The 10,308-nt window shown below is 44.5% G+C and overlaps 1 protein-coding gene across 1 annotated transcript; it reads left to right on the forward strand.

Annotated features, from left to right (window-relative positions):
* The first annotated feature begins 492 nt into the window (after nucleotides 1-492).
* On the forward strand, nucleotides 493-7,413 carry LOC103630940 (E3 ubiquitin-protein ligase UPL4). Its single transcript, XM_020539891.2, has 14 exons — nucleotides 493-849; nucleotides 2,204-2,314; nucleotides 2,422-2,538; nucleotides 2,615-2,776; nucleotides 3,325-3,477; nucleotides 3,577-3,698; nucleotides 3,803-4,728; nucleotides 5,077-6,149; nucleotides 6,217-6,552; nucleotides 6,646-6,726; nucleotides 6,805-6,873; nucleotides 6,956-7,084; nucleotides 7,174-7,257; nucleotides 7,348-7,413. Exons 1-14 carry the CDS (start codon nucleotides 493-495, stop codon nucleotides 7,411-7,413), a joined length of 3,786 nt encoding a protein of 1,261 aa, XP_020395480.2.
* Nucleotides 7,414-10,308: the final 2,895 nt, after the last annotated feature.

The following is a 10,308-nucleotide window of genomic DNA, read 5'->3' on the forward strand; positions in this document are numbered from 1 at the left end:
TATGTTCTCTATGGAATTAAAAAGGTAAATAGATAGTTAAGAGAGAAAAAAATTGAAGAGTATCCCAGAGATACTCTTTTAAGGGTAGTTTAGAAAATTTTCTGTTTAATCCCCTTAAACCTCGAAGGCAGTTGGGCCGTGACGTGACTGTACCCTGCTCCTGGGTCCCACGTGCATGCACCGCGCCGCATCGGAGTCCGGGTCCGCCGCCCTTTCCCCCCGCCGCCGCGATATATAAGCCCTTGCCCTCGCCCTCGCCCTCGCCCTCGCAGCACTATCAACCAAAACCAACGGCACGAGTCCGCGGCGCACGCGGAAGCCGTTGAGCACCTGCGAACCAACGATCGCAACGACCCCACGCCCACCGCCCGATCGGCCACGCCCCCCAGCCGCCGCCACCGGCGGGCACCTGCGACCTGCTTGCCGTGCCGCCGCTACTAGCGCAGTCCCGACCGACCACCGACGAGCGCGGGAGCGCGCGCGCGTCTCGCCATGGACATGTACGCGAGCGGCGCGAAGCTGCAGGACGCGATGGCGACGATCGCCGACGAGGCCGCGGACGCGGGGGACGCGGCAGCCGCGCTCGCCGCGCTCTGCGAAGTGCTCGCCGAGTCTGGCTCGGCCTCCATCCTGGCCACCCCGCACGCGGGCCTCGCCACGCGCCTGCCGGCCCTCCTCGCCGGCGGCTCCGGCTCCCAGGGCGATGGCGTGCCGCTGCTCGCCGCGCGCGCCATCGCGGAGGCCTGCGACACCGCGCCCCAGTGGGCTTCGCACTTCGCGCGCCACGGCGCCGTCGAGGCGCTCTGCGACAGGCTCCTCGCCGTTGACTGCGTCGAACTCGCCGAGGAGGTTGGTTAATTGCCTGCTGATACTAGTCCTGTAAGTTTGGGCCGTGCTTGTTGGGCCAGCACGAGCCCGACACGAAATAGATAGCACGCAGTCCGGCCTAACACAAAATAGAAAAAATTGGGCCAGCACGACACGTTAGAAGGGCTAGGCCGTGCTTCGGCTGGTGGCCCGACGGCCTAAATAGCCCGGCACGCCATCGTTGGCCGTGCTCGGGCCAGCCCGGTACGAGTTAGAGTTAGGGAACCGCGGTCTCGCGTCGCGTGATATTTATTTCCAGCCCCAGCCGTTCGTTCCTGTGGCGCCATTGTGGGCCGTGCTGCTGCGATGAAGAGGCACCGTTGCTGGCCGCGTTGTTGGAGTTGGAGCCAGGCCGAGCGCTCCTGCCCATCGCCAGCTGGTACTGCTGCTGTGAGGAAGAGGCACCGTTGCTGGCCGCGTTGTTGGAGTTTGGAGCCGAAGCTGATGAGGTTGTTGGCATGGTCGTCGTCGGGCTCCTCGGTTCCTCGCCTAAGCAACTCTTACGGGCCGGGTCTGGGTCAGCACGGCCCGATGCAAGCCCGCCGTGCTTTAGGGCCGTACTGGGTCTACATTTTAGAACGTGAGCACGATTTAGCCCGGCCCGAATAAAATTCGTGCTAGTCCGGCCCGAAGTTTTTAAGCACGAAATACGATGGGTCCGTGCCGGGTCAGCACGACCCGGCCCAACTTGCAGGACTAGCTGATACAGCACACTGCGCTCTCCCTCGCCTTATTCCTTTTCCCCTGTTACCGAGCCGTGTCGCGCCATCGTACTTATAAACCCTATACCGATTAAAAACCCTGTCTGCTTGTCTTGATCGTAATACTGTAACGCTCTCTTGATTTAGGTTACTCGTGTACGTTAGTCTTAATGATCCATTAATGTAAGTGTCGCGAACTGTGATTAATCTATTGTCGGCCGGATTGTTATGCAATGCTTTCCTTTCCATCTATATATATGAGCCCCGTGTAGTCGCGCCGGCTAATGAACCTCACCATCATATGAAGTAGTAGTTGTTGGCCGTTGGCCCTTGGTTTAGGGTTTAGGGTTTTAGAACTAAAACAGGATGGTTGTATACTAAAGTTTGGGTTCCTTTACACTCATGCACAACTTGTGCATGTGTACATATTTGTTTGTACGTGGTTTCTATTTTGTTCTCGAATATTTGTCGTCCGTTATTTTATTTTAAAACTAAAACGCGACGAATAAAAAAGAAACGGAGGAAGTAAAGTCTAACTCTGTGTGCTGTAATAAGCGTCTTCTACCTTCCCTTCCAGATCTTATTTCCTCAAGTTGCTCCTAAACAGACATCTCTCTTTCCTTTCGCTTCGACAGTGTTTGTGGGCTCTGAACGCCATATCTTTGGAATGCCCTCACGAGTGCCTCAGCCGGGGAGTGGCAGCTGCTGTGCTGCAGTTCTTGGACTTCTTTTCAACGAGCAAGCAGGTAATGACACGTGAGCGAGTGTTCTGTGGCTTGATGTGCTTCTGCACTGTTCGTCCTCTTGCTTCATATGTTCTGTGCTCACCAAATGTTTGTACAAATGCCTACAGAAAGTGGCGTTTGATATCCTCCTGCACATCTTCAGTGATTATGATGAAGTGAATGCGCCTAAGGCCATGGAGGCTGTGCCTGCACTGTGTAACCTCCTGCAAAATTCTGATACAATGGTAAGTATGATTATATATGATGAAAAGTGTGTGTGACAAAATACATTCATGTGTTGTTGATCCTTGTGGATGCTAGATTCTTGAATCTGTTGTTCCGTGCTTGGTATCGATTGCTGTTGGTGCTTGTGAAAATGATAAATACATGAGTAAGCTCATCTATGAAACGAATGTGGTCAAGGCAACATTGACCTTGATGTGTAATGAGAGGTGGAAGAGCCTCAATGATGCCACCTTAGAGGTATGTCTCATCATCCTTCCTTGATTTCGTTGCTATCTTTTAGCTTTCTTGGAACCTGAGGACTCAATGGAACATGTCTGGCAGGGCATTCTGGGGCTGTTTAGAGATCTTGCTTCTTTCTCCGCAAAGGCTGTGAAGTCTCTCTTTGAATTAAATTTTTGTGTATTGCTCGAGGAGATGATAAGTTATTACAGCTATGTGCACCACGATAGTAATATGGTACTCTACTTCTTCTCTTTGTATTACTTAGTGTAATTTTGTGGCCATGCACTTGCAGTTAAGGTGCCTTAACTACCCCGTAACGTGCCAAGTTTCACGCGATAATTCTAACATCATGTGTCACATATTTATTAAAAAAAAAGTAAATTGGAGTATAGTTGCATTTACTTTTGGAGAGTGCACAAAGGGAAGATCTTTTACATTCAAGCCATCGGTAGTGATATCACAAGATACCAGATATGGATGCCATCTATATGCATGTTATGAAACACCTGCAAATATGTTGGTGAATCTCTTGACTGTTGACATTATTATATTCCCAACTGCAGGTCGGGATGCTCCTGGAGCTCATTTACCAACTTATGCCACCTCTTGAAACTTCTGGTCAACATCTTAAATTACTCACTGCAAAGAAAAAAATCATCATGCGACATCGTAGATACATGACCCAGCTTGCTAGCACCTTTGCCCTTATAGTACAGGTACGAGGTATCTTTTCAGGACCGCTACGGGAGGACCTCTGGATGCTTGCAGAAGTACATAATTTTCCTTGACATGTGCACTTCTTTTGTCCAATGTAGGTTGCAAAATCTGCTGCACTATCATCAATTTGCTACTGCTGTGTTGTTGTCATTGGCAGCTTTGTTAAATTATGCACACCTAATTTCCTAGTGGAGTTACAGAAGACTGTAAATCTCTCTAGGTAAAATTTCTACATTTTTTTCCTTTTAGCAAGAATTTGAGATTTGGAATTTTCTGCCTTGTCACCATGCATAATGTTCATGTTTATTTTTTGCTTTGTATCAGCTTATTTAATTGTTTGTTGGCCCAGAAAAACCAACACGTCTTATTTGAAACACTCAAAATTTCAAGGATCCTTGCAAAAAAAGATCAGCACTTTTTCTTGGAGAGCTTTACCAAGGAGGGTGTAAAGCATGCAATTGAGTATATAGTATCACAATCAAAAAATACCAGTCACCAGAACATGAAAGAATTTTGCCTTTGCTTTTACATGAAAACTTCCTCGACTGTTGAGGCATGCAGCATTGCGAATAATTCTGTTACGGAACTAGCAAAAGAGATAAAGAAAAACTTCTTATCGGTAAAAGGGAGTAACAAATCTCCAAATAGGTTTGGATTCACTCTCAAAAGTGTCAGGGACTTTTTTGCTAGGTTGAATTTATATTCCTCGACACACCTTGCTGAAAATCCTGATAGCTGCAAGCAGTTGTTTGATCTTTCAAGGAGATTATTGTCAGATGAACTGCCAGTTACTTCTAATTTTGAGTTTGTGCAGAGTGGGTCTATCAAATGTTTGTCAGTTTATCTCTCAAACGGGGCATACTGCAATGCAGACCTTAATGATGGACCTGTACTTGAGCAGCTTAGTGTGGTGCATAGTCGGTTGCATAAATTTGCTAATTTGGCTCTCACCCCCTTCAATGAAAGTTCAGCAAATCCACTTGGGATTTTGGTGGAGAAGCTGCTAGACACTTTGCACATGTGCTATGGCAGTTTTCCGGTACTGCTATCTTATGAACAGATGCCACGTGAGGACATGATGATTCCGCTGAGATATCCTAAGGCCAAGAAACCAACATCATTGCTATTAAAATTCCGGAGGTCGCAGAAGGAGAGAGAATTGTATAACTACAATGGTGTTCTTAGTGTCGACCTTTTCTCAACACCAGATAGCACCGAACCAATTCTATTTCCTGAGATCTTTAGAAGAACTGATCAGGAACCTGCATCCGAGGTACACACAGTTGCTCAAAATATAATTTCCTCAATGTTAATGCAAAAAATACGATAATTCTCTTGGACTTCTAAGTTTCTCTTGAAATTATTATTATCGTATCAATGCAGTTTATATTTTCAGTATTGCAAACTTTCATTAACAGTATTTAACAATTCCCTCTTGTTTCCCAAAATTGCAGAATTCCAATCAAGATAAAAATGGTATGCATCCTCTTCTCATGTCTCATTCCCTCGTGCTTTCCTTATTACGTTAGTCTTGCTTGATTGTTGATTATAATAAGATAGGAACCTAAATAAAGTGACTTCTGCGTATCTTCTAGATGATGGGAACAAATCCTCAAGACTGGAATTCTTCTACAATGGCGTGACACTCCAACCATCTGTTACATTTTTTGAATCGATTCTCCATCTGATGTACAAGGGACAATCTGATGTATGGATCGACCAATCTTTCTGGGTTGAAGAACACAGCATAACCTATAGGAAAAGAATCAAAAGCAATAAGGAGATCTCGTCTCAGAGTTCCTACTATACTCGGTTATCCCACGTGCATGAAATCCTTCAACGTGCATGGTTAAAGGACCCTTTTTTCACTGCCATACTTAATGGCAAACTTCCTGGCAATCTGGATGTGTCTGACCTGTCATACAATCTCTTATTCATGCTGAAAGTTCTTGAAGGGGTGAACCGTTTTTCATATCAACTCTTGATGGATGAACAGATAAACAAATTTGCTGAAGGTATTCAAGAAGATATCAATGATATTGAAGTGGCAATATGTCCAGTACCACGACATCAGTTCCTCAGTAGTCTTCTCATAAATAAGCTAGAGATGCAAATGCAAGATGTCTTGTTCGATGATGGCCTCATACCCTCGTGGTGTGTCTATCTGGTCGAGAACTGCCCATTCCTGTTGTCCTTGGACACACGGTGGAAGTACTTCTGTCTGACTGCACATCGCTCATTCTTTCCAGACCAGATTAACCGTTATTATCCACAAACTAAAAAGTACAGGGTAGCCCGAAGTGCTATCATTGAAGGTGCTGTATCAGTGATGACCAATCATGGTCCAAGCAATAGAACCATTGTGGTGGAGTTCGAAGGAGAGATTGGGTTTGGGCGAGGTCCAACATTTGAATTCTACTCTACAGTTAGTCATGAACTTCAAAGAGCTGGGCTCGGAATGTGGAGAGGAGACAGCGGTGAACATGGATTCGTTCATGCTCCTTTTGGACTATTTCCAAAGCCGTGGCCATCATCATCACAAGGAATTGATTTTACTAATATGCTACAAAAATTCAAACTTCTAGGGAATCTTGTAGTGAGAGCGGTTCTGGATGGAAGGATTCTGGATATTCCACTTTCTAAAGCATTTTACAAAATCATGCTTGAGCAGGTAATTATTGTATTTCTCATTCTGAATTCCCTCTCTCTTGTTCTAATTATTGTATTTTTGGTTTTAGGAACTCGATATGTATGACATCCTATCATTTGATCCTGAGCTGGGCCGGACAGTAATTGAGTTTCAAGCACTTGTTAGCAGGAAGAATTTTTTGGAAACCTCTTCAGAGGAATCTAACCCTACGGCGGCTGACTTGTCCTATAAAAACGTGAAATTGGAGGATTTGTGCCTTGACTTCACTCTTCCTGGAAATCCTGAATATGAACTTGTTCCTGGAGGCTCAGAGAAGATGGTAACACTTGACAGTTTAGATGAATATGTATCTTTGGTCGTTTATGCCACACTGAAGAGTGGGATTGCCAAGCAGATCGAAGCTTTCAAGTCTGGAATTAATGAGGTCTGTTTGTCATATAATGGAATATATAGAGCTAAATGAGTTTTTCTCTGCTATGCAAAGAACAAATACAAATTTAGGTTCTACAACTTGCAGGTTTTTGATCTCAAGGCCCTCAAAATGTTTACAGAAGAGGAAATGGAACGCATACTATGTGGTGAACAGGATGCTTGGGATGTACGTGTCTTTCTGTACTCCCCAAGTCTTGTGCAAACATGATCCTTAAATTGTTCTAATTGTGTTTATGTTTTGCAGTTAAAGAACCTTGAGGATCACATTGGGTTTGAGGATGGCTACGATATGAGCAGTCAACCGGTTATTATTGTAAGTAGTATGCTTATCAGACTTGATATTCCTTGAACTCTACACCAACCAATTAAGATCTCAAAACTGTAACAACTTGCAGTTTCTGGAGATATTGCGAGAGTTTGGAAGAGAGGAGCAGCGGGCTTTCACACAATTCAGCACTGGAGCCCCTCATCTCCCACTTGGCGGCCTAGCTTCGCTTGATCCCAAGCTCACTGTCGTACGCAAGGTTTGTTAGCATAGCAAATTATACATACCACTAGGGCACAGACCTATTCATTTGTTGAATACTTATCTGCCATGCATCTTGCCCGACAGGAATGCAATGGCAATGTAGACGACGAATTGCCAAGCGTCGCTACCTGCTGGCACTGTATCAGGCTCCCTCCTTACTCCTCGAAGGTACCACATACCTGTTTGTTAATCTGTTTTTATTTTTGTGAAGATGTAAAACTGACACCTATTTACCTTTGCTATCTGTTTTGATTGCAGGAGATAATGAGAAAGAAGCTCAAATATGCCATTACAGAGGGTCTAGGCGCTTTCCACTTATTATGATAACAAGACTGAGGTCCACAAGATGATGGAAGAGTAGTGTACATTATTGTAGGAGGAGGTAGATAACAACTGTGTAATACCAAAATTATAAGAGAGAACCACTTATTATGATAACAAGACTGTGGTCCACAAGATGATGGAAGAGTAGTGTACATTATTGTAGGAGGAGATAGATAGCAACTGTGTAATACCCAAATTGTAAGAGAGAACCACTTATTATGATAACAAGACTGAGGTCCACAAGATGGTGGAAGAGTAGTGTACATTATTGTAGGAGGAGGTAGATAGCAACTGTGTAATACCCAAATTGTAAGAGAGAACCACTTATTATGATAACAAGACTGAGGTCCACAAGATGGTGGAAAAGTAGTATACATTATTGTAGGAGGAGGTAGATAGCAACTGTGTAATACCCAAATTGTAAGAGAGAACCACTTATTATGATAACAAGACTGAGGTCCACAAAATGGTGGAAGAGTAGTGTACATTATTGTAGGAGGTAGATAGCAACGGTGTAATACCCAAATTGTAAGAGAGAATATAAAAGGAGAAAAGAAAAGTTATTTCCTTTATTATTATGTGTGTGTTATATTTCTACTCACCATCACATTTGAACATCTCACTTACACAAATAAATAATTAACAAAAGACACTCAAATAAGTTATGCATCATGCTCGACCTTATTTTGTGTGTATTCTGTTACAATATAAAAATAATATAAAAATATATATTAATATCCAAATTTGGAGATTTAACCCTAATATGCAAATCGGAGTTTAGAGGAAAGAAAGAAAAATGCTATACAAAATAAAGGAATAAATATATAAATAAAGGTAAAACTATTAATACTGGTATATTAGTTTGAATAGTTGACCTAATTATGAATATCACAACTAGTTTGAATTCAATTATGAAATCCAAGAATTTGGAAATAGGAAAAATGGAGATAAGAATAAAGGAAAAGAATTCTTAACTCGGATGGGCCTGGGAAACGAATTTCGGCCCACTTCCTGTGTCCTTAGCTGCGCGGCCCAAAACAGCAGACGGAGCGACATGTGGGCCTCTGGGTCAGTCGCGCTCGCGCCTTCTCCTCTCCGTTACACCGACTCGCGGGGCCCTCGCGTAACACCACGCCGCACTTCGTCTATATCACTTACGTGTGGGACCCACCCGTCAGGGTTTCCCCTTTCCCGCGTTGTGTCGTTGCAACAGAAACTCCGCGCGTCACCGGCGTCGATCGCGGGGATTGTTGCAAGCTACCCGGCCACCTCCCTTGGCTATAAACCGATAGCCGCGGACTGAGTCCCCTATTCTCCTCCCTTACCTCCACTTCCCCCTTCGCGTTCACCGAGACAAAAATCGCTGCCGCCGTCGACCGCGTGCCACGTAGTGGCTGTGGCCTAGGAAGACCGTGCTGGGGGCTCGCCTGGTTGTATCGGTCGTGTGCGAACACCTCAGGAGGGCGGAGATCAGCCGTTCGTGCCACAATTTGTTGCCGTCGATTCACCGCCACCGTCGTCCGCGCGTCTCCGGTGCCAGTGACCTCTGCGCGGCAATCGTCGGTATAAATCACTTGCGCATACTCGTTTTCGTTCCTGGTAGGCGTAGCACCCAACAGAAGCGTGTTTAGGGTGCTAAATCACCGAAACCGGAAGTCCGGCAATGGCGACCACCGTGGGCTCGCGCGCGCCGCCGTGCTTCTCCACCGGTGTTGGGGAGAAGACGCCTCTGCCGTTTGATTTGAACGGACGGTAGAGATTAGATGTGGCTCACCCATTCGGCTTGGGCGACTGCTATCCGTCCGATCGAGATCGGATGATGCACATCACTTTAGGATTCATTAAACCGGGGCCAACAGATCTTGATCAGAGTGACCATGCTACGTATCGGTTGATCATATGTAGGATTTAATCCTGGCGCTTGATCATCGATCCCACGGTCGCGGGCGCACGCTGAGTTGTTTTAACCTAGATCTAATCTGGCGCGTCCCTCGTTGATCGGACGGCCAGAATCTGGTGATACCCTTTCGCCATGGTTTAACTGCAAAAGAGCCCTTACTGAGTTTCAAAATAGAACCCACCGTCGAGGGACCCTGTTCACTGAGTCTGGGTTATTTTACGCGCCAGCTCCTGCACTCTCTGGAAAATGAGGCCCAGTCCAGTGACGTGATAAATTGAATAAATGGATTAGAAAATAGGTTTTTATTATATAAATGAGTGCTAGAATTTGAATAATTCATAGAAATTTCATATGAGCTCCAAATTACCCCATTCCAGTTTCTAAAATTATGTAATATTATTCTATATTACTTAGAGTCTCTGTTTTTACATGAAAACAGTAAGAAAATTTATTCCTCATTTAATCCTATTTTAAGCACATAAAACCTTTGGAAATTCATATCTTAAAATCGATAACTCCAAAAATTATGATTCCTGTTCCTAGGTTTATATTTTAATGTGTAGATTATTATTATGTATTTTGTTTACATGTTTGGTGTGATGTTAATTTTCTCTACATACTGTGCTTGTTTGTATTGTGGCGAGTAGAAGAGCCCGTGACTGAGGATCCTGGTGAGCAGCAGATAGAAGTAGTTGAGCAGGAGCTCATTGAAGCCAAGTTGTGCCCTTGATTCACTTTTGTTACCCAATAATGTTCTTTATAATCATTTACCATGCATAGGCTTAATTTTGATGGGACCCGATAGGTCACCCTAGATTGTTTATCTCTTTACCTTGTTATCCCTGAATCACTTGGGTAGTTTTACTATTGCTTTACATGGTTTTGGGATAATATTTTGTTATATCCATGTTTCAGTTATTTTGTTATTCTATTTATGTTCATGTCAAGATCATTAATGTTAATTGGAACATGGAGCTTAACTTGAGAAACACGTG

The sequence above is a fragment of the Zea mays genome, chromosome 6, assembly GCF_902167145.1.
Source record: "Zea mays cultivar B73 chromosome 6, Zm-B73-REFERENCE-NAM-5.0, whole genome shotgun sequence".
NCBI lineage: Eukaryota > Viridiplantae > Streptophyta > Magnoliopsida > Poales > Poaceae > Zea > Zea mays.